The 25,198-nt window shown below is 41.3% G+C and overlaps 2 protein-coding genes across 5 annotated transcripts in view; one reads left to right on the forward strand and one right to left on the reverse strand.

Moving 5' to 3' along the window:
- SCYL2 (SCY1 like pseudokinase 2) overlaps positions 1 to 3,966 on the reverse strand; it is a 65,560-nt gene extending 61,594 nt beyond the window's left edge. The window contains exon 1 of one of the 4 annotated variants that reach the window (XM_021092722.1): positions 3,705 to 3,966. The gene's annotated coding sequence lies outside the window, so the exon portion shown is untranslated. The remainder of the gene's footprint in view (positions 1 to 3,704) is intronic. The other 3 variants (XM_021092719.1, XM_021092724.1, XM_021092721.1) reach the window with 3 other exon arrangements.
- On the forward strand, positions 3,918 to 24,608 carry DEPDC4 (DEP domain containing 4). The gene is given in 12 exon segments (XM_013998040.2): positions 3,918 to 4,193; positions 7,541 to 7,949; positions 8,812 to 8,966; positions 9,760 to 9,795; positions 15,229 to 15,329; positions 15,653 to 15,729; positions 18,227 to 18,382; positions 18,384 to 18,420; positions 18,423 to 18,450; positions 19,694 to 19,836; positions 19,928 to 20,053; positions 23,573 to 24,608. Coding segments are annotated over 12 exon segments (1,647 nt in total). The 5' UTR covers positions 3,918 to 3,949; the 3' UTR covers positions 23,708 to 24,608.

Below are 25,198 nucleotides of genomic sequence, written 5' to 3' on the forward strand. Positions count from 1 at the left end.
TAGCTTGCATTTTTATAAGAAACACTGTAGTGCAAATTAAAAGGTTACTGTGGGAGTTCCCATCGTGGCGCAGTGGTTAACGAATCCGACTAGGAACCATGAGGTTGCGGGTTCGGTCCCTGCCCTTGCTCAGTGGGTTAACGATTCGGCGTTGCCGTGAGCTGTGGTGTAGGTTGCAGACGCGGCTCGGATCCCGCGTTGCTGTGGCTCTGGCGTAGGCCGGTGGCTACAGCTCCGATTCGACCCCTAGCCTGGGAACCTCCATATGCCGAGGGAGCGGCCCAAGAAATAACAACAAAGACAAAAAAAAAAAAAAAAAAAAAAAACACCATTATTTGGCCTATACAGAAAACATGTTTAATCTTATTCAGAAAACAAAGACTGTAACAGCTGAATATAATCATTCTCATTATAACTTCAGAAAGTATCTAATTATCAGTTGAGCCAAAACAGATTATTACTTCAGGAAACAAATATGATTTTAAAAAACATAAAAAACTAAGGAGATTTGGTCATGCACTGTGGAGCACACATCCATTCAACAAGTTACTGGGCACCTAAGAGGTGCAAAACACCATGCTAGGTACAACAGGAGAAACAAGAAGTAAAATATTGTTTCTATCATTAAGTTTGCATACAGTAAGATTAAAGGGTCTTCAGAATGAGAGGTTATAAGGCAAACATATGCTTAAATATTAAATTAGTAGTCTGAACAATAAGTAAAATTTGAAGAGAGATTACATCCAACTCTTCAGAAGGTACTTCCAGCCCATGTACTTAGTATAGTTTTTACTACTTGAAGTCAATCTGATACTTGGAAATTATTGCAATTAGGAAAAAAAGGTAGCAGCAGCACTGGAATGGCAAGGTCTCACTATTCAGTTCCTCTAGCCAGCCAAAGGGGAAAAGGTAGGAAATTAGACAAAATGAGCACTAAGGTCACTTCCTTAGGTCTCCAGATCTTCCTCGATTTAAGAACACATAAAATCTGAAACACAGTGTAGTACAATGCATGAAAACTAAAACTCATAAAGCACGGAAGTGTTTTCTAAGACAATGGTTTTCAAACTTCAAGGCAATGTTTTTCAAGCTCTGGTGAACATCTAAATAGATCTAATAATATCTAAACGACTGGGTTACTTGTTAAAACATATAGATGCCTATGTACAATCTCAAACCTTTGGAATCAGAATCTAAGTGTGCAGTCAATAGCATCTGTAGTTTGAGCAGCTCCCCAGGTTATTTTGATGCACAGTGTGAGACTGATTAAGCACACAGTCTTCAGTGGTAACAAAATCTGGGTTCAAATGCCAGTTCTAATACTAGCACTATGACCACTAACTAGCCTCCCTAACACTATTTTTTCTTCTTTTTTTTTGCTTTTTAGGGCTGCACCTGCAGCATATGGAAGTTCCCAGGCTAAGGGTTGAATTGGAGCTGCAACTGCAAGCCTACGCCACAGCCACAGCAGCACCAGATCTGAGCCACGTCTATGACCTACACCACAGCTCACTGAGTGAGGCCAGAGTCGAACCAGCGTTCCCGTGGATACTAGTCGGATTCGTTACCACTGAGCCACAACAGGAGCTCCCCTAACAGTATTTCTAGTCTTTGGAAAGGAGGACTCGCTACCCACACCTCAAGTGATTGTTGTGAGGATTAAAGATGATGCACCAAAAATGCGTAGTACAATTCCTGGCACATTTGGTAAGCATTCAAAGAATTCTTTCATTTAACAAACATTTATTAAGCACTTACACAGTATCAGAAGAGAGGCATGTCATTAATTCAAAAGTATTAATAAGTATGGCAATTCTGCAGTGGCATCACGGGAACATACACTTAAGGGAATCTATCCTAATCAGAAAAGTCCTCCCAGACGTGAGCTGAGTGATGAGTAGGCATTAACTGGATGAAAAGAAAAGGAAGAGCATTTCCAGGCAAAGGAAGCATCATAACCAAGCAGAACACAGTGAGAAGAAACAGAGTAAGGAGGGAGAGAAAAGAATGCCAGAAGGCACTGTGGAGATGAAGTAGGAAAGGCAATTAAGGGATTTTAGTCTCTCTTAAAAACCGTGAAGGGTTTCATACATGGAGACAATGTGATTAGATCTGCACTTTGAAAAAGTTACTTAGTCTGGAGTGGAAAACTACAGAAGGAACCACAGTAAATGCAGGTAGATCCTAATGAGGAGACCGTAAACACGTCAGATGAGTACTTCACTTCAGATGTGAGGATGAGGAATAGACATACTCAAGAGATATTCAAAGAGGTAGAGTCAACAGGACTTAGGAGATCCATGAGACCGGAAGCTGTCAAACGTCTACTTCTATACAGAAGTATGGATGATGAAGCTACTCACTTGAGTCAAATGCAGTAAGAGGACCCATTTTTTTGGAAGATAAGTCATGAATTTCAAACATGTTGAGTATGAACAGGTATTCTCAATTACAGGGTTGATTCCTATAGAAATATTACAGTGTATGGAAGTACAATGTGCTTGTATTTATTTTATTGGATGTTGACGGATCTTAGAGACAAAAGAATAAATTTCTGTAAGTGTGTAAAGTGGATTTCAACAGACTGAAGGTCCTTACTTTCCTTTAGGTTCCTTTCCTTTACACAGTCCTCCAAAAGTTTCTTTTACTACAGAAGCTAAACAAAAAAAGAAAGAAAAGAAAGACATGCAAAGTCCAAAAGCAGAAGCTTCAACCACCTGACTTTCAAGCCACTACCAGAACACGACCAGGTTTTACAGTGACAGACGGGTTTGAAGATTTACCTTAATCTATACCAATTTTTCGGAGTGTAGAGACTTGCAAATGCTACTTAGAAAACTTTTTACTCATAGAATCCAATGCGTAAAATAAATAAAAAAGTCAGAGGATGATTCTTGACTTTGATCTACAAAAAAACTAGTTTGCAACTTAAAATTTTAAGTCACTACTGACATAGTGCTTTAAGTCCCTTGAGTCTGGAGTCTCAAGAAGACTGTTACAGGAGTTGACAACATTGGTTTCCTTAATTTCTGATCATAAATATATATTCAGTCGAATCCCAAGTTTTTGAAAGCTTCATCGGTCTCACCCTTTCTCCATTCTTTCTCTCCCGCTCATAAAAAAAAGAGTGCAGGAGACACGGAGTGGGTTTTTAACAAAACCTCTGCCCCACCCACCTCACAAACAATAACCTTCCATTCCAGAACTAAAGCGACTGTCACAGAAGGACTCAGGACGGTAGGGCCGAAGTTGATGACCCAGGTTCTCAGAGGTGGACCTCAGAACTGAGGGTAGCTGTCTCACCCAGTCCGGGAGTAGTGTCCAATTTCCCAAAAGGGAACCAAGATCTCCATCACGGAAACCCGAGCTCTCCAGCCTGAGCTGGGGGCTCTTCCTCCAGCAGGGGGCTCCAGCCCAGGGTCTCCACTAGCTGCCAGGCCTCTTCGGGAGACCTGGGCCTCCCGGATTCGCTCCCCGGAGCTCGTCACTCCCGCAGCCCGGCTTCGCGCGGGCACCCACCGCCCCACCGGCCCCGCCTGCACCCAGCAGGCCCGTCACCAGGCAACAGTTGCCAGCCCCGGGGACCTTGAGAGGCCTTCCCAGGGTGCGGGTCCTTCCTCATTCCCTCCTCGCTGTCTGGGGAAACCCAGGTGGGAGCGCGGCCAGTGAAGGAGGTCGCTCTGTGCCCCTGGGCGGTCACTCACCTCTTTCCCTTCTACCCCCCTGGAGGGGCGGTGCTGGGGCTTGTTTCCCCCGCCCCTCCAAACGCCTCCTGGCTGCTCCTGCTCAGCCTTGGCGCCGGGCCGCAGCCGCCGGCTTACTCCATAGCCTCTCACACTCCCGCGGCCTCAAAGACTGGAACTGGAGGAGGGAAGGGGGAGGGGTGGGGAGGGTCTGGGGAGGAAGAGCCAGGGAGAGGGAAGAAGACCGAAAGACCAGCCGGACGGGCATGACGTCACTTCCGGCTGATTCGGAAGAGGCGGGGCCGGGACGTGCCTGGCCTCCGCCCCCAGAGAGCCAGGTGGAGGCGGGGTTACGGGCGATGAGGAGGGGCCCAGTGGCGGAGTTTACGGCGGTTCTTTTGACTCCGCAGTTCCGTAGCCTCTGCAGCCAGAGCAAGCTTCCCGAGCCTGCGCGGAGCGGGCAGAGTGTCGTGAGCCCAAAGGGTGTCTTCTCCCGGAAAAGAAGGCCAGGTAGCCCGGTAGATCCTAACCGAATGTGTACTGAAAGGGGCTCTGATGAGGGGAGCAGGTGGTTTGGACTTTGCGCCTCAGACCTCTGGGGCCCGCCCCTTTTCGGACTCGCCCCTTTCCTTAGCGCTCTGGTTGGTGTGGCTGAGAGCCGCCGCTGGGCTTTTTCAGGAGCTTATCTCCCTGAGGAGCAGTGTTTCTCAAACTTTAATATGCCCAGAGATCTTTTGGGGACTGTTAAAAATGCATGCGAGTTCCCACTGTGCCTCAGCGGGTTAAGAACCCATGAGGATGCGCGTTCAATCCCTGGCCTTGCTCAGTGGGTTAAGGATCCAGCGTTGCTGCAAGCTGCGATGTACGTCGCAGATGCGGCTTGGATCCTGCGTAGATGTGGGGCTCTGATTAGACCCCCTGGCTGGGCAAACTCCACATGCGGCCCTAAAAAACGGAAAAAAAAAAAAAAGAAAAAGAAAAAGAAATTCCCAGATGATGGCCAGTGCTGCTGGTCCACAGGCGACATTTAGAACAAGGGGTTAAAAGTACTAAGTGGCAAGTTCCTTGAGCACGAAGACTGTTTCTTTAACCTAACTCGCTTGGTAAATGACGCTTAGAGAGACAGATCGTCCATGGCAAACACCCCTGTTTCTACCGCTTTTAGACTCCTAGCCTCCACCCCATCCTATCATAACCCTATCCCCACCCTCCCTCCCTCTCCCCCAGTTCAATACCTCCCCTTTTCCACTCTTCACCCTCCAGCCTCACTCCTGTCAATGCACTGTCTACAGTGTCACAGATGGACAGCTTCTGCTACAGAAGGCATTTGAAGGTGATGGGCTTTTATTTCTGTCCTGAATATCAGACCATTATGTAAAATCGGGCATCTTGTTTCCAGTTATCCATAATCAAAGGAAGAAAGACCTTAGATTCTAGATTCTAACAACAACAAAAATCTAGAAACAACATTCTGGATGTTTCAACTTATTCCTTTATCTTATTAAAATTTTTTATTGAAAATTTACTGGGGTAGAAGAAAATGAAGAGTGGCTGCTAACTGTCCTGGGTTTTCTTTTTGAAGTGAAGAAATGATCTGGAGTTAGATAATAGAGACAGCTGCACAGCTTTGTGAATATACCTAAGAACCATCGAATTGTACACTTTATTTTTTTATTTATTTATTTATTTATTTTTGTCTTTTTGCCATTTCTTGGGCCGCTCCCGCGGCATATGGAGGTTCCCAGGCTAGGGGTCGAATCGGAGCTGTAGCCACCGGCCTAAGCCAGAGCCACAGCAACGGGGAATCCGAGCCGCGTCTGCAACCCACACCACAGCTCACAGCAACGCCGAATCATTAACCCACTGAGCAAGGGCAGGGACCGAACCCGCAACCTCATGATTCCTAGTCAGATTCGTTAACCACTGCGCCACGACGGGAACTCCATGAATTGTACACTTGAAAAGGGTGAATTTTGTGGAATGTGAATTATGTACCAATTTAAAAATTTATCATCTCCAATTGAAAAAATTTACTTTTGTACATTACAAAAATTAGAAATATGTAGACTAAAAAGCCACAGATGCACCTCAGATCTGGTGTTGCCGTAGCTGTGGTGTAGGCCTCAGCCACTGCTCAAGTTCAACCCCTAGCCTGGGAACTTCCATACACCACAAGTGCTGGTATAAAAGAAAAAAGGAAAAAAAAAAGTGAACATCCTCTTTCATTAAACTTATTTCCCAAAGGTTAGTTTGAAGTTTATCCTCCAGACCCCTCTTTCTATTTACATGTATTTGTGTGTAGGTTAGGAATTCGTGTTTACATACCTAGGATGATAGTACACAAACTGTTCTGCACGACGCATTGCTTTTTGTTTTTATGACTTAATGAAATCCTCCATGCCATCAATATCATTCTTCCTAATGGCTGCTTAATATTCTATAATAAGGCTATGCTATAATTTATTTAACTATTCCTCAGGCTATGGACTTTTTTTATTGTTTTCAGATTTTCTTTATTCCTCACAAACTCTTTTTTTTTTTTTTCTTTTTCTTTTTTTCTGTCTTGTGTCTTTTTAGGGCCGTAACCCAGAGGCATATGGAGGTTCCCAGGCTCGGGGTCAAATCAGAGCTGTAGCTGCCGGCCTATACCACAAGCCACAGCAACTCAGGATCCGAGCCACATCTGCGACCTACACCACAGCTCACAGCAATGCCGGATCCTTAACCCGCTGATCAAGGCCAGGAATCAAACCTGAAACCTCATAGTTCCTAGTAGGATTCATTTCTGCTGTGCCATGATGAGAACTTCTGTGCATTCCTTTTAGATGTGTCCTGAAATAATATTCTTCAAGACTAGATATAGCTAGTCTTTAATCATGTAACATTAAGGATGTATAAATTCACATAATAGTATATATCATCAGTAAGGAAAGTTCCCAGGTTTACTCTGATTTTATTGGCAGGTAAACATGGTGCAATCTTTGTAAACATATTATAGTTTATATAAGATGGAAGAGGAGTTCCCGTCATGGCTCAGCAGAAGCAAATCTGACTAGCATCCATGAGCACACAGGTTCGATCCCTGGCTTCGCTCAGTGGGTTAAGGATCTGGTGTTGCTGTGAGATGTGGTGTAAGTCGCAGATCCGATTTGGATCCTGAGTTGCTGTGGCTGTGGTGTAGGCTGGAGGCTACAGTTCCGATTCAACCCCTAGCCTGGGAACCCCCATATGCCGTGGTGTCCCCTCAACATGCAGCTCCTCACAGAGGGGGTCTAGGGGGTGAGCCCTATACTAGGAGGGGTTTGGCGGAGCCAGGCCACGTTCAGGGTGAGGTTGGGGGCAGAAGGTATGAGGAGCCTCTGCTCTTAGCCTCTCCTTAGACCCCCACCAAGGGCCCAGATGTGGAGCCTCAGTGTCTGCAGAGGGCTAGGGTGCCCTGGGTGGGGTTTCCTCTCCCCCTCCTGGGTGGGCATGTGCCAGGTTGGGGCATGTGCCAGGTTGGTCCCTGCTGTTCTGAGATGCTGGGTAACAGCCCAGCATCTCTGAGCCCGCCCTTCCCTTTTGAGCCACTTTGAGGCAGTGGTGGTGGCCTCCAGGCTGTCCCACAGAGTCCGCCAGGGCCTGCTGGCCAGGATGAGGCTGGGCACAGAGATTGGCACAGCCTCCCTGCCCCCTCAGACCTCAGCTATTCAACCCTAAAAAAAAAAAGAGAGCGAAAAGATGGGGAAAGAAACTTAAGAAAGGCATTGGCAGCAGATACACCATAAAAAAGCATAAGGTTGCCAAAACTAAAAAACTTACATATCTTTGTGTAATCTAAATTTGTTAAAAACATATGTTTAATTTTTTTTTTTCAGGATGCTCTGGTCCTTTTCAAGCTACTCAACTGTGGGATGGTATTATTCACTCCCTTCAGACTCAAGTGGAAATCAAAAGAAGGAGGCATCATTTACGAACATACAAAGACTGGCTTACTGGTTCTGATGCTGTTGATGTGATATTAAGTCATCTTATGCAAAATATGTGCCTAAGCAGTAATGACATCTCTCGTCTCAAAGGAGTTCGTCTTTGCCAAGTTCTAATGAACCATAAAGTATTTGAACTAGTAGGAATAAAGCTATTCAAAAATGAAAAGGAATTGGAAATTGAAGGTTCAAACAATAGTCTCTACAGGTTTCTAGGCAATAAATCATCTTATGTTTGCAAAAGAAAAAAGGGTTCTGAGAATGGGTTAACTGATGAAATAAAAGCAAAGGAATCTTTAAGGTTAGTGTTAATCAAGACGCTGTGATATTTTGTGTTTAGATCTGGCAGAACAGTCTTCTTTGAGCTAAACTTGAGTATTACACTTTCAGTTTTTTTTCAGATCTCAATAAAAGAAATAGCCATGTACAGATTAATCTATTTCTGTATTTGCTCTAAAACTGTTTTGGAAGACACGATCACATAAATATTTCAGAATTTGTACCAGGGACATTTTATCTCCTCTGATGAATTGCATGCTTCTTAATTTTGAGAAATGACTTAGCTAAAGTAAATAAAGCCAAAGTTAACCTGGGAGGCTAGAGCAGAATTTTCCACTCTTATCATAGCAACCATGATAACCTTAGAATTAGCATACATCCCTCCTCTTTATTGACAATCCTAACATCCTCTTTTGGTGATATTTCATTATCTAATAAATGTATTACTTGCATCTTTTATTGTAAGCGGCCTGACATCCCCTTTGGAAAATAGGAAATGTATTTTTTTTTTTTTTGTCTTTTTGTCTTTAGTTGTTGTTGTTCTTGTTGTTGCTATTTCTTGGGCTGCTCCCGCGGCACATGGAGGTTCCCAGGCTAGGGGTCGAATCGGAGCTGTAGCCACCAGCCTATGCCAGAGGCACAGCAACGCAGGATCCGAGCCGCGTCTGCAACCTACACCACAGCTCACGGCAACGCCGGATCGTTAACCCACTGAGCAAGGGCAGGGACCGAACCCGCAACCTCATGGTTCCTAGTCGGATTCGTTAACCACTGCGCCACGACGGGAACTCCGGAAATGTATTTTTTAATAAGAAAATTAAAATGCATATTTGAAATTTTGGTCCTGTATATAGTGGAAACATTCACATATTCTTCCTTAACAGACCAGAAGATGAAGTGATTTCAAACCCTCTAGCACAAGAGCTGGGTGAGGAAAGAATTGAGGAACTTATTGATACAATGAGTAGGAATCTGGCTTTACCTCCAAACATCTGATTTGACAGACCTGTTCTCCCACTTTCAAAAGAAGGTAATTTCAGTTTCATTATTTTTTCGGAACTTTTCAAGGAAGAACTGACTTCTTTTTAACAGATTTTATTTTGTTTATTTATTTACTTATTTATTTTTTGCTTTTCTTAAGGGCTACACCCATGGCATATGGAGGTTCCCAGGCTAGGGCTAGAATCAGAGCTACAGCTGCCAACCTATACCACAGTCACCGCAACACCAGATCCAAGCTGCTTCTGTGACCTACACCACAGCTCTCGGAAATGCCAGATCCTTAACCCACTGAGTGAGGCCAGGGATTGAACCCACAACCTCATGGTTCCTAGTCAGATTTGTTTCTGCTGTGCCATGACGGGAACTCTCCCTTTTCTTTTTTTTTTTTTAAACCTTGTTTTAAAAGTTTTAGGTTCATAGAAAAATTAAGCAGAAAGTACAGAGAGTTCCCATATACCCTCTGCCGCCACACATGCACAGCCTCCCCACTATCAGCATCCTGCTGGGGAGTGTACATTTGTTGTTATCCATGCACCTACACTGACATATGATTATCATACAAAGCCCATGATTTGCACTGGTGTTCACTCTTGGTGATGTATATTATGTGGGTTTTGACAAATGTCTGATGACTGTATCCACTATTATAGTATCATATAGAATAATTTCACTGCCCTGACAATGTTCTATGCAACACCTGTACATCCTTCCCTCTCCCTCCCCCCTGACAACCACTGATCTTTTTTCTTTCTCCATGAACTGACCTTCAGGTATGATTAAAAAGCAGTGCGTTTGGTATACTGACTCTCTACTCCTCTTCCCTTTAAGAGTTTCCTTCTATATCCTGATTGCTTCAGCCAAGACAGGTGAGGCCCTGTAGATCCAGTAACATTTAGTTTACTTTTTACAATGACCATGACCAGATTGACTGGTGATGCTACAGTCCATATTACCAGAAAGTTACTGGTTCTCTTTTTTTTATATTTATATTTATTTTTTTAGGGCCACATCTGAGGCATATGGAAGTTCTCAGGCTAGAGGTCGAATCAAAGCTGCAGCTGCCAACCTACACCACAGCCACAGCAACGCCATATCTGAGCTGCATCTGTGACCTACAAGGCCAGATCCTTAACCCACTGAGGTAGGCCAGGGGTCAAAACCTCATCCTCATGGATACTCGTCAGATTCTTAACCTGATAAGCCACGATGGGAACTCCATACCAGTTTTCTTTTTTTGGCTGCACCTGCAACATGTGGAAGTTCCTGGGTCAGGGACTGAACCCATGCCACAGCACTAACCCAAGCCACAGCAGTGACAACACCGGATCCTTTAACCCACGGAGCCACCAGGGAACTCCTCTTATGTACTTTTTTTAAACTTTTTTTTTTTAATCTTTGTTACACATGCACATAATGTGAAACATTTAAATAGTCTTATGGGTTTTTTACCAAAAAAATTGCAGTTCCCTACCCTTCTCCTCTCACACATTTCCCCCTCCCCAGAGACAAGCATTCACAATTCGTAGTAATTGTAACTCATGTATGTTGTAAATGTTAATCCCATCTCTGAATGGCATGCTTATATTGCTACTACCTGCTTTTTCCAGTTTTTGGGGTCATCTATTAATTTTATGGAAAGGAAAATGGGCCTTTAAGCCTCTTCCCTCCCTTGTATCTCTCTCCTGAAACTTTAAATGGTGCATATGCTTTTATATACTCTTTTATGTGTAACATATTTAACCAAAAATGTGAGGTGAAAATAGGAGGAACCTCTGCAGAGTTAAAACTTATTGTGTTTAGCCAGAGATTTTAAACATAAAGTCACAAAATAATAATTATTGGCATTCCCATTGGGACTTCACTGGTTTAAGAATCTGACCAGAATCCATGAAGATGTGGGTTCGATCCCTGACCTTGCTCAGTGGGTTAAGGATCTGGTAGGTTGCAAATGCGTCTTGGATCCTGCATTGCTGTGGCTGTGGTGTAGGCCAGCAGCTGCAGCTCCATTTCGACCCCAGAGTAGGCACTTCCATGTGCTGCAGGTGCAGCTTTCCTCAAAAGAAAGAAAAAAAAAAAAAAAACTATTAAGTTTTATTTTTTAAAAAAGGAGATTTTATGTTAAAATAAAACATAAAGTCTCTCGGAACCGCTGCTTCGCTTTAGACTTACTTAGTTTAGTTTAGACTGTTTATTTTATAGATAAGGAAACTGAGACTCAGAGAAGTTAGAAAATTTACCAAGTTTCCGCATCTAACTAATGGCATTAAGATTCAGACCTAGGAGTTCCCGTCGTGATGCAGTGGACTGGGAACCATGAGGTTGCGGATTCCAACCCTGGCCTTGCTCAGTGGGTTAAGGATCCGGCGTTGCCATGAGCTGTGGTGTAGGTTGCAGATGCAGCTCGGATCCTGAGTTGCTGTGGCTCTGGTGTAAGCCAGCAGCTACAGCTCTGATTAGACCCCTAGCCTGGGAATCTCCATATGCCGCAGGAGCAGCCCTAGAAAAGGCAAAAAGACAAAAAAAAAAAAAAAGATGTAGATATTGGAATTCCCATTGTGGCTCAGCAGGTTAAGAACCTGACGTAGTCCCCATGAAGATGTGGGTTCGAACCCTGACTTCACTCAGTGGGTTAAGGATCTGACATTGCTGCAAACTACAGCGTAGGCCGCAGGCGCAGCTCAGATCCTGTGTGGCTGTGACTGTGGCGTAGGCCAGCAACTGCAGCTTTGCTTCAGCCCCAAGCCTAGGGACTTCCATATATTGCAGGTGCAGCCATAAAAAGAGAAAAGAAAAAAGACGTAGATGTTGATTGTATTTGCTGCCACAATATTCTTCTTGAGCCTAATTTCCTCACCTAGAGCTAGCTATTCTGTTTTTCTGTTTATTCTGTCTATCAGCTTTTGGCTTGTGTGTTCTAGACATGCACATTTCTCTGTTCCCTCTCCTTCAGGTCTTTCCTCAAATATCATCTTCCTGGTCATAATTCCCACACATCTTACTTTAAATTGCAACACTACCCCCCCAGCGCTTCTTTCCTTCTTTTCTTCTTAATTCCTCTCCACAGAACTTACCACTAACTCACACACTATATATTGTGTTTATTGTTTATTTCTTGTCTGCCTCAAGAACCTAAAGTTCCATTAAGGCAAACATTTTTGCCTATTTTGGTTACCACTATATCCCTGGCACTTAGAACTATGTCTAATGAAAAATAGGTCTCAATAAATATTTCTTGAGTCAATGAATATTGTCTTTTTTTAATTTAAAAAAAATTTTTTTCTTTTTGTCTTTCCAGGGCCGCACCTGAGGCATATGGAAGTTCCCAGGCTAGGGGTCTAATTGGAGCTATAGCCACCAGCCTACACCACAGCCACAGCAACGCGGGATCCGAGCCAAGTCTGCGACCGACACCACAGCTCACAGCAGTGCCAGATCCTTAACCCACTGAACAAGGCCAGGGATCGAACCTACAACTTCATGGTTCCTAGTCGGATTCATTAAACACCAAGCCACGACGGGAGCTCCTGAATATTCTGTCTTGATGCTATTGCAGAATAATCTTTTTTTCCACTTTTGAATTTATTGGTAACATATCTATTCATATTCTTCATGACTTAATAAAATTTGTCTTCATCCATTTCTTATGTGGCTAGCCTTACCTCCTTTTGTAGGATATGGCTGCTGAAGGCACTATATATATATAAAGATATATATATCTTTTTCTAGCATCTTCAGTACCATGCTCAAAGTTTGGTATTGATAAATGCAGGCTGATTGATTATAGACTATTTATGATATCAAATTTGTACTGAAAGATTGTTAATTTGATTCATTTTTGGTCAGTAACTCAGAAGTAGCAAACTCAGATGTCTTTAAGAGCCAGGCAGATCTGAGAACCTGTGAGTACTTCATTTTCAAATGTGTAGGAATAGTATATACTGTTGTTTTGCTTGAAATATAGATGCCCTCTCGGCTGCTTTTCCTCTTCCCACCTAAGGCAGAGATATAACTATAGGGAAATTAATTTCTACTCTAGCAAAACCAACAGGAAAAGACCATGAACCTGGTAGCTGACATTCAACTTTATTGTTTGGGATGCAGTAGGGAATAATGAGATTCGTAGTGAGTTGGAAACGACAAGCCATTGCAAATAGGGTAGCTACTAATTCATATCTGCTAACTTTCCTGAGGCATTAATTCAAACCCAAAGTTATGAGATCTTATGATATTTTTAAAGAGAAGCCTGAAACCCAGAATTTTATATTAAATCTCTCATTTTTATACAAGTGAATTCTATTTGAAATACTTTGTAACCAAACAAAGCATGGCTATGGTCCGAATTTAATACATAGTCTACAGGCTTGGGAGCGCTGCACAAGACTTACTAAAGCTGTTGCTTTTAAAATTTTATCTCATTTAAAGGAAAAACAAAATATTAATGATTGATGATTAGGATAATGAAAACTTTTATTAACTCTTAACTTAAAAATGGCCAGATACCCAAATGAAAATTAACCCAATATTCTATTTTAATTTAAAAACAGTTTAACTACAGTTATCTCTGCTTTGAATAAAATTATAAATAATTAGTAATCTCATTCTCTTAGATGTGCAAAATAATTTACAAGCAGGACCACTAATAGTTTTTTTTTTTTTTTTTTTTTTTTAGACCTGCACCTGTGGCGTATGGAAGTTCCCAGGCTAGGGGTCACAGCTCCAGCTGCTGGCCTACACCACAGCCACAGCAATGCGACTTATAGCACACTTCACAGCAACACCAGATCCTTAACCCACTGCGCGAGGCCAGGAATCAAACCTGTGTCCTTATGGATCCTAGTCGGGTTCGTTACTGCTGAGTCACAACGGGAATTCCACTAATAGCTTTTTATAGCTTGAACTAACCTTTTGATACCCTTAAAAGCTAAATGATAGGACTTTATAATCAATGTAACCAAAAAATAAAATCAATATACTCATAACCCTGATTTCTACTTAAGAGAAATCTCTTTTTTTATAATTGAAGTTAGTTAATTTACAATGTTGTACTTAGTTTCAAATGCACAGCAAAGTGATTCAGTTAAATATACTTATATATGTATATATATTTTTCAGATTATTTTTGGTTATTAATAGGTTATTACAAGATACTGAGTATAATTCCCTATGCTATACAGTTGGTCCTTGTTGTTTGCTTATTTTATATAGAAGAGTGTACATATATTAATCCCAAATTCCTGGCATTGTCTTGTGGCACAACATGTTAAGGATCTGGTGTTGTTGCTGCAGCAGCTCAGGGTCACTGCTGTGGGGCAGGTTTGATCCCTGGCCTGGGAAGAAGGCCATGTCCACATGCCACAGGAGCAGCTAAAAAAAAAAGTCCCAAATTTCCTGTTGTGGTTCAGCAGGTGGGTTAAAGACCCGACATGGTCTCTGTGAAGATGTGGGTTTAATCCCTGGCCTCTCTCATTGTGAAGAATCCAGTGTTTCCACAGGCTGCAGCATAGGTCACAGATGTGGCTTGGATCTGGTAGGCTGTGGCTGTGGTGCAGGCTGCAGCTATGGCTCCAATTCAACCCCTAGCCTGGGGAACTTCCATATGCTGCAGGTGTGGCTGTAAAAAAAAAAAAAAAGAATCCCAAACTCCTAACTTAGACCCCCACCACACACCCCAGCCCCCTGCTGTCCCCTTTAGTTACCATGAGTCTGTTTTCTGTGTCTGTGAGTCTATTTCCCTTTTGCAAACAAGTTCATTTGTATCTTTTTTTTTTTTTTTTTTTTCATTTTGGCCACCTCAGGGCATATGGAGTTCCCAGGCCAGGCATCAGGTTCAAGCCGCAGTTGCAACCTGCATACACCACAGCTATAGCAACGCTGGATCCTTTAACCCACTCTGCAGCACTGCAGAGACTCAGCCAACTGTATTGCACCACAGTGGGGACTCTGTTTTATTTTTTTAGATTCTGCATATAAGTGATACCATATGATATTTGTCTTTCTCTGACTTATCTAATATGATAATCTCTAGGTTAAATCTCTATCTTCTGCATATAAGTGATACCATATGATATTTGTCTTTCTCTGACTTATCTAATATGATAATCTCTAGGATAAATCTTGAAAAGAAAAATTATAATATAGCAAATTCAAATTATCCTAGCATTAAATTAATCCATTGTATTATGGTAGATTATTTTACATTATATTCCTAGAAATGGAAGAATTTTATAATACTGGTTGAATGTGTATATATTACTTATTAGTCTGATAGTTATGTTATTTTTCTTCCTAAGCCTTGAAAGATGTTTGGAAACAACAAACATTGTTAAGCATTCGTCAACTGATACACCTTCCATTCTTGGAAAATATTTTGGCAACTCCAGTTAAAACACGAAATCTTGGAGTTCCTGTCGTGGCACAGTGGTTAACGAATCCGACTAGGAACGATGAGGTTGCGGGTTTGGTCCCTGCCCTTGCTCAGTAGGTTAACGATCCGGCATTGCCGTGAGCTGTGGTGTAGACTGCAGACATGGCTCGGATCCCACGTTGCTGTGGCTCTGGTGTAGGCCGGTGGCTACAGCTCCGATTCGACCCCTAGCCTGGGAACCTCCATATGCCGCAGCAGCGGCCCAAGAAATGGCAAAAAGACAAAAAATAAATAAATAAATAAAAAAAATAAAAGCCAATCTCATTAAAAAAAAAAAAAAAAAACCACGAAATCTTCAGTTAAGTAAAAAGGAAAATCTTGTTATCTCAAACAGTTGCCTGGACAGAGAGGTTATTCCAAACTTATGCCTACCTGAGTAAGTAACCATTTTTATTGTTAGCTTATAACGAAAATGTTCTTTCACATATTTTGCTCTTGGTATTTTAAAGTGTGAGAACATATTCATACATATTCATGTGTGTGTGTGTGTGTGTGTATATATATATGTATATATAGATACCATCTTTGATTTAGAATTTAATCACTATAGAAATTAATTCTCATTTAATCAAAAATAGAAAGTCACTGGTTATGACTTGTGAGAAGATCACTGGAAGTCTGAGTGGTTTCATTCATATGAATCCAGTCGTGATTTGTCAATCATTCTTTCCCTACACCAGCCCTGAGAGTTTTTCCAAAGTTCTATTATTTCCAAGACCTATTATTTCCATTTTATAACCATAAAATAACATCTATCATAGTTTCTACTAGTTTATTTATGCTTGCTTTAAAAGCTTCCACAGTCTTGTGGGGGAAACATTCATGAAACAAAACATTACAGTCCAATGAAATAAGCCTTATCATAAAATCAACCCCATTTGTGGAGATGATGTCTGGAGAACCCTAAAACCTGAATGAGGATCCCTTCTCTTTCACTCCCAACTCCCAGATACTTGTCACTTCTGGTAAACCAGCTACTAGGAACTATAGGTATAAAACCCTGGGTACTGTTGGGATTCCAGCAGAGAACCAATATGATGCTTTTTCTCTACAAGGGCCAAACAAGAAAAGAGCATCAGACTTCAAACCTGAGAACCAGAAAGCTTCATGAAGATCTGAGGAAGAGCTTGGTGATCAGAGACCTGTGAACCCACTTAGAGAGTCAACTATGGTCCTCTTAGCACATGATGTGCTTGCTTCTAATTCACAACTGGCTAAGAAAGACCCAACAAATAGTTGAGTCTTCCCCAGTCCGTGAGTCAGGGAGAATATAGGGATACCACCGAAGAAATAAGACTTCTCTAGAAGCCTCTTCAGGAGACAGACAGCATCCAGTCAGCCTACATGAGCTTCCAGGCAGAAGGGGTAAGTTATCTGCAAGAGAAACACAATCCAACTATCATTCATCTTTTCATCCGCAACACTAGGAGCTAGAAGATGGTGAGTCATATGTGTTAGGTGGGGTGGGGGGTGGAGAAAAGGAAGGAAGGGAAAGGGGAAAGGGAGGAGAAGGAAGATATTTGAAGATCATCAAGAACTCATAGAGTATATCACTCAGGAATCCCATCCTAAGAAACTATTTGAGGAAAGATTTTCATCTGACTACCAAGAAATAACCAGAAGATGGAGACAGATGAAGAGGAAAGGAGGAGTTCCCCTCATAGCTCAGCGAAAATGAATCTAACTAGAATCCATGAGGATGCAGGTTCGATCCCTGGCCTCATACAGTGGGTTAATGATCTGGTGTTGCCATGAGCTGTGGTGTAGGTCTCAGAGGCAGGTTGAATCCGGCATTGCTGTGGCTGTAGTGTGGGCAGGCAGCTGCAGCTCCAGTTAGACCCCTCGCCTGGGAGTCTCCATGTCATGAGTACATACATATGGAAAAAAGGAAAGGAAATATTGGTATGCAATGGACTTCGCTCTGCGCTCTTAGTATTTTCTCTTCTGCCTAATTTTGTACCCACATGGACATATACATACACACATGTACACACACACACACACACACACACACACACACACACACTCCAAGTTGATGTGGTAAGACTGTGAGAATGTACAGAATGTAAATGCCAAATATGATGTCAAAAAAGAAGGAACATACTATTAGGGGAAATTATAATAAAGGCTAACCTCTCTCGGCAAAACCCAGGGATTGGGAAGGTGACAAATGAAAGGGGGAATTAAAAGGCCTTTCAAAGGCATCACTGAAGGGAGGGAAGAGTGAAAGGATCCTAAATTTCTTATTTTATTGGGACCAGGAGATAAAAAGGGGAAACAGTATGTGGTGAGATAAGTAGTTCATCTCCATGGGGGAACTATTTGGTACCTTATTTTCAAATTATAATAGAATCATATGCACCTAATGAGCACAGTGAAAAAGGGGAGAGGAACCACCAATGTACCAGAATAGTACAGATGAACTCCTCTGAACAAAAGCTAGCAAAATTAGAAAAGATGGCCCCCAAATATTTTAATACCTTGAAAGTACAGAAAGGAGTGATGGTATTTGGTGAGGAAAAAAAAAAATTCCCTCTCATTTACCCTCTCAGTTATCCAGCAAAAATCATTGAAAAGATTGTCAAAAGAAGTTTCTTCTTTATTTTTTTAAATATTTATTCATTTATTTATTTGGCCATGCCTATGTCATGCCATGCAGAAGTTCCCAGTCCAGGGTTGGAACACACACCACAGCAGCAACCTGAGCCACAGCAGTGACAGCACCAAATCCTTAACCCACTGAGCCACTGGGAAACTCCACTAGTTTCTTCTTTAGATTCAATTAATTATAAGCTAGATTTTATTATGTGTTATCAAACAGTGTTTTATGCAGTTAAATGGAAATGTTAACCATTTATTTATTTTTCCTCCAGGATTGATAACTGGCTTAAGGCAGCACTTGAATGCTTGGAACATTTCCCTGACCAGTTAGTAGTTAATGTCAGCCAGCAGTTAGTACAGAACAGAAATGAAGAGACAAGATTGAATATGCTGAAGTTACTCTTTGATGTCATAGTAAAGTATTATAATCGAGAGAGATTGCTTATTAACTGATGAGTATTTTGATATATTCATTTAGGAATTATTGAACTTTTAGGTAAGAGATGTTTAAACTGCATAATAATACTTTTTTTCCTCCTTTGGCATGAGGAATTTTCTAGGCCAGAGATCAAACCCATGCCACAGTAGTGACAAAGCCAGATCCTTAACCTGCTGTGCCACAAGAGGACTCTAATGATACATATCTCAAAGATACAAGTTGCAGAAAATTTTGCGTACTGTATGAGTATTGCATTTTAATTTTTCTTCTAGGGTCTCAAAGTACTTCATGGAGTGTTTGTTTGATTGCTTTTTAGGGCATCACTGTGGCATATCGAAATTTCCAGGCTGGTGGTCAAATCAGAACTACAGCTGCCCGCCTACGTCACAGCCACAGCAACGTGGGATCCAAGCAGCGTCTGCATCCTACTCCACAGCTTATGGCAATGCCGGATCCTTAACCCACTGTGCGAGGCCAGGGATCGAACCTGGATCCTTACGAGTCCTAGTCAGGTTCGTTAACTGCTAAGCCACGAAGGGAATACTTCATGGAGTCTTTTTTTCACTTCACTTTACCTGTCATGTAAGTTGTACTATCTGATGTAATAATGTAGTATAGGAATTAGATCTTAGGTAATCCTATTACAAGGGCAGTCTAAGAAACATTTTGATAATAGTACAGGATTAGAGAACTGAGGTATCTGGAAATATTAATTTCTGATGTATTAATTTGGTGACCTTTTAGCAAAATAAAAATTTAGTGACATATCCAGTCAGTTTTTTAGCTATGTAGGTGCCATATAATTACCTGTTTAAAAATTACTGTATTTTAATGCTAGATATAATTATGCAGATGTGGAGTTCCCATTGTGGCTTAGCGGAAACGAATCTGGTTGGCATCCATAAGCACGCAGTTTCAATCCCTGCCTTGCTCAGTGGGTTAAGGATGTGGCATTGCCATGAGTTGTGGTACAGGTCACAGACGCAGCTTGGATTCCGCATGGCTGTGGCCATGGCATAGGTTGGCAGCTGTAGCTCCGATTCGACCACTACCCTGGGAACCTCCACATGCCACAGGTGCAGCCCTGAAAAGACAAAAAAAAAAAAAAAATTATGCAGGTGTTTGGCATGTTATATAGGTAATTTACTGTGTGTTTGAAATACTTTGTATTAAACTTTCAAGTGTAAAAGAAAAATCTGTAAACCAAATACTGGATCATTGCATTCTAATTGCTTGCTTAGTACTGTAATCTCCAAATGTTTTTGTCCCTTGCTTGTCTTCTTTGTAACCTATGTAACAGAAAATGAGAAAAGAACAGAAGCAATTGAAGCAACACAACCATATCTAAGATTTTTATTGCCCAACGTTAAAGAAGAATTACAACGGTTACTTACTTTTATGGCTCTTGCATCAGAACCTAATGCCTACAAGGTGCAAAAACAGGTGAAAAAAAATTGCAATAACAGGTTTAAAATCTTCCGCTATTTTTTCATTTAAAAACAATTCAAGCTAATGTTAATCTTTCTGTTTACAGTTTGCTAACAAAACGGTGGTCCTGAAAACTCTTGCCAAAGCAGTTTTGCAATCCAGATCATTATTAAAACTCCGGACAGAACGACTAGTCTTATTTCTACTGAAGTTTCATTCTGAGCTCTTCAAGGTACCTCTGGCACTTTGCCTGGGCACATTTATTACTAAGCTACTTGTCAAACAAAAAGGCAAATCATTCACTTAATAAATAATTTTCTGAGTACCTATAATGTGCAAAGTTTGAAGTAATGCTCCCTCCCCACACCCACTCAAGAGAAGGGAGCAGGCTAAAACAATGTTGATATTTACAAGTATATTGATTAAGTTCTTCAGCCTATTTCTGGTGTATTACCATGTGCCAGACACTGTTTTAGGTGCTTGGAACACATTAGCAAGCGAAACCCAAAAATGGAGGCACGTGAAGAGCTTATATCCAATTGAGGGACAACAGACAGTAAAGAAAATACACGCAGTGAATCATTGGCGCTCCCTCTGTGGCACAACGGGATTGTCAGTGTCTCTGTGGCACCAGGACATAGGTTCGGTCCCAGGCCCGGCACAGTGGGTTAAAGGATCCAGCAGCATAAGTCACAACTGCAGCTTGGATCTGATCCCTGGCCTGGGAACACCATAGGCTGCGGGACGGCCAAAAAAGAAAGAAAAGAAAAATCATCCTCGTACTGTTTAATTGAAGGCAATAAGTGCAAGAGATGGGAAAAAAGGGCAGTTTAAGGGGATTTTGTGGTGCCACGGTGGGGTTTGTAGACGTTCACAGTATTAAACAGCATGGCCAAGGGCGGGCTCGCTGAGAAAGTGAGATTTGAGCAGCAACTGAGAGGGGGAGAGTCAACCAGTTGGCCATGAGAGTGGGGGGTCATGGTTTGGGGCAGAGGAAGTTTTTCCTAGAGCAGAGGCCCTGGGGCTGAAGCCTGCCCGGGTGCTGAGGAAGAGCAAGGGAGTGTGAGCAGAGGAGGGAGCATGCGAGGTGAGGTCAGAGAGGTGGAGGCCTTTGCAGGCCATTGGAGAGACTGCTTCTCCTTGGAATAAAATATGAATCATGTGAGAGTTTGAGCACAACAGTGGCCTCATTTGACTGACATTTATGAAGATAACTCTGGCTTTTGTATTGAAAACAGATTTTAGAGGGGCAAGGGTAGAAGCGGGAGAACCTTTTAGGAGGCTGCTGTTGTAATAATCTGGGCAAGAGATATAGTGACTTGAAACAGAGGGGTAGAAATAGAGTTAGTAAGACATTGTCAGATTCTTGATATATTTTGAAACATCTTAGAAAAAGATTATTTTCTAGCCTCACTACTGTATTTTAGTACCGAACAGTGGTACTTTTAGTGGTGTTATTTCTCCAAAGCCCATATAAAGAATTGTTCCCTTCTCAATTTTTTTGTGTGTAAAAGTTTATCTCATGTCATTAGAAACACATTGGTTTGAATTTTGTAGCAGTTCTGTCAACTTTAACTGAAGTTTCGTTTCCATTATTTCAGAGAAAAAGGTGGTGCTAGGTCTATACAATGCAAACAGTCCCCCTTTATGAATTTGAATGAAATATATTCTAAAATCTCACTTAAAAATCAGTTATTGAGTTATTCTGCGCCTAGCTTTTCATCAAAAAATATAATGAATGGAGGCCAGGTTACATACCTGTTTAATGCTACTGTTACTAAACCAAAATTTACATTTATAGCTTACTTGTAAGATGGGTTCCAGATTCCAACTAGGAATTTAGAAAGAATATTGTCTGTCCCCTTCTCTTCTCACCACTTAGCATCTTCATCCTGCCTCCTCTTCTGATAAATAAATTCCCTCTTTCCTACAGATGGTTGAGAAGTTAGAAAAAAATTTTTTCATTTTTTTACTTCCCCCTCATATCAGAAGTAGGAGTGTAATCAAGAAACATACTGGTTCAAATTCTGTGGCAGGACTCAAAGGGAGAAAAGGAATTTGACATGGGCTGGAGGAAGTTGGGGTGTAGGACTCAGGAAGCAGGGAGAAGAGGCTCTGATGACTGGTTTCTGGAGATTAGGGGATGAAGTGTTTCAGGGAGATTAAGTTGCTATCTTCTGTATGACTGGAACACTTTTCCTAAAGTCTTTTCTTGTTTTGTTTTGGTTTTTTTGGCTGCACCCGTGGCATGTGGAAGTTCCTGGGCCAGGGATCAAACTTGTGCTGCAATTGTGGCCTGCGCCACAGCTGTGGCAATGCTGGATCCTTAAACCACTGAACCACAAGGGAACTTCCTCCCAACTCGCTCTATGGCTCACTCCTTCACATCATTTCAGGCCTCTGCTCAAATGATACTCCCTTAGAAAAACAGTAGCCCAACTAAGATAGCTACCCATCTCCTTTACTCTAACCTCTTATCCTGCTTTATGCTTTTTTTTTTTAATGGCCATACCCACAGCATATGGAAGTTCCCTATGCCACAGCTGCAGCAACACCAGATCCTTTAATCCACCACATACCACTGGGGATCGAACCCATACCTCCATAGCGACCCGAGCCATAGCAGTAAGATTCTTACCCACTGTGCCACAGCAGGAACTCTGTTTTATGCTTGCTTGCTTTCTCTTTTTTTGTTTTGTTTTGTTTTGCTTTTTAGAGCCACGTCTGCAGCATATGGAAGCTCCCAGGCTAGGGGCTGAATCAGAGCTACAACTGCCCAGCCTACACCACAGCCACGGCCACACAGGAGCCAAGTTACATCTGCAACCTACACTACGGCTCACAGTAAAGCCATATCCTTAACCCACTGATCAAGGCCAGGGATCAAACCCACATCCTTGTGGATACTAGTCAGGTTCGTAACCCGATGAGCCACAACGGGAACTTCTGTTTTATGCTTTCTCAATGGCACTTATCCCCATCACCGTCTGAAATTGTATTATGTATTTGCTGATTTTATGAAACTGTCTTTCTCTCCTATGAGAATCTAAATTCTGTGAATTCGACTTGATCTGCTTATTCTTCACCTAGAACAATCCTGGAATGTAAAGATCACTCACTAAATTTTTATTAAATGACAGAATGAATGAATAAGGATGCCTTCATGTTTCGAAATTGTTAGGATAATAGAAGCTTATGGAAATGTAGCCCCAAGCTCAATACGAAGGAGCTATGTAGGCATGAGGTTCAGTATTGTTAGGTCTATGGGGTGACCTTTGTGACACTACTAGCTGAGCCATTATTTCCCCCAGATACATGTTGTAATCTCAGATTTCCTTTGTGTAACCAAAACTGGAAAACAATATTTAAGAGAATGATGTTTTTATGTATTTTAGAGCAACTATTTACATATGGACCATGAAATTACAATGTAAGATTATTTAGACAAGTGCTCTTATGGAAGTACAGATAATTTTTATTATTATAGGAAAACATTACGTTAATGATTGCTTAACCTAGTTTTAGATACACTATATATATAGAAGTAGAAAATAGATTTTTAAGAATTCTAAAAAAATTTCAAGTATTTATAGCCTTTATAACTCAGAGGCCTTCTGCTTTCCGCCCCCTCTCCCATCTGCAATCCTCTTCCCCTACTCATTGGTCAGAAATATTGAGATTTTTAAAATGTATTGGGTTACTGTCTAAAAAAGTTCATGTTAAATATTTCAAAATATCTGTTTTTATGTAGGCACCGGTTACTTTATTAGATCTGATTAATAAGAAACTTAAGATGCTTCTACATGGAGACGATCCAGATGCCATATCAGGTATTGATCCAGACTTACTCTTTCTTCATCGTTACGTGACTGATACAGGTACATAATTTGGAAAGGATGAGTATGGGTGAGTAAGTAATAAATATATAAAAGGTGGTGACATTAAGGTTATTTTTTAATATCTCCAGAGCAAGTGCTCTTCTTTTCCAAGCCCTTTGATTACCTTTCTGGAAGAAAAAAAAAAAACAAAAAAAAAACTGTCTGTATCTCATTGCGACTCCCATGTCTCAGACCCGCTTCCACTTATTACCCGCCTGCCTGCTTCCTTGCTCTGTGTGCCCTGTTTTCTCATTTTCTTATTTTCTCATTTTTCTCTCCAATTCATTCTCCTGCTTTTCCCTCCCCCTCCCCTTCCCTCCTCTTTTCTAGGAAATGAAAAAGTTTTATAGAGGAGGAGCTTCAAATACTCTCCAACACCCAGTGGAATAGACTAATTCTTTCCACTTAGTGTCTTGGTGCAATTGATCTGATTACTTAATTTCAAATTTCTTTAAACAGTAAAATTTTTTAATTCAAATTTCCTAAGATTGTCATGTGAGAGACAAAATAAAATAATAGGTATAATTTTGGGTGTTAGGGCCAAATTGCCTGGTTGAGTTATTTAACCTCTTTGTACTCAACTTCCTCTTCTACAAAATGGGAATAATTGTATCTACCTCATAATTGTTAAATATTTACTATTTATATTAATAATATAATATAAATCATAAATACTATATTTGAATTATATTATTTAAATCTTAAATACTGTTAATGTTTAATATCAGTTGACATTAATATTATCCTATTATGTGTCAGACACTGCTGAGTACTAACATGGATTTATGAAATTATTTATTTTACACAATAATCTATTGTGTAGGCATCATTATTATCCCATTTTATGGGTAAGATAGGAGTTTCCTGGTGGCTCAGCAGGTTAAGGATTTGACAGTGTCACTGCTGTGGTGTGGATTCCATCCCTGGCCCAGGAACGTCTGCATGCCACAGGCATGGCCAAACAAAAAAAAAAAATTTTATGGTTAGGATAACTGAAACTTAGAGAGATTAAGTGACTTGGCCAACTTAGAAATGTAGGTAACATTTCTTCCTTAAAAACCAAAAGGTTTCTAAGATATTATTAATTCCTAGGAAAACATTCATAGAGTAGGGCATAAATTTATTTGCCTGAATTACGTGGAATTTCTCAGCTATGTGCCATTTTCTGTCATTCCTTTGAAACTCATGGCAACAGGTATGTTACCACATTAATCCCGTCTGTTTGATGCAGTTAAACAGTAATAATATCAGAGTATTCTGAACATAACATCTGGAATTTTTTTTTTTTTTTATAGCCACACTTGTGGCACATGGAAGTTACCAGGCTAGGGGTCTAATCAGAGCTGTAGCTGCTGGCCTACATCACAGCCACAGCAAAGCATGATCTGAGCCGCATCTGCAACCTCCACCACAGATCATGGCAACGCCGGATCCTTAACCCAATGAACAAGGCCAGGGATTGAACCTGAAAAACCTCATGATTCCTAGTCGGATTCGTT

This window comes from Sus scrofa, chromosome 5 (genome assembly GCF_000003025.6).
Source record: "Sus scrofa isolate TJ Tabasco breed Duroc chromosome 5, Sscrofa11.1, whole genome shotgun sequence".
NCBI classification, from domain to species: domain Eukaryota; kingdom Metazoa; phylum Chordata; class Mammalia; order Artiodactyla; family Suidae; genus Sus; species Sus scrofa.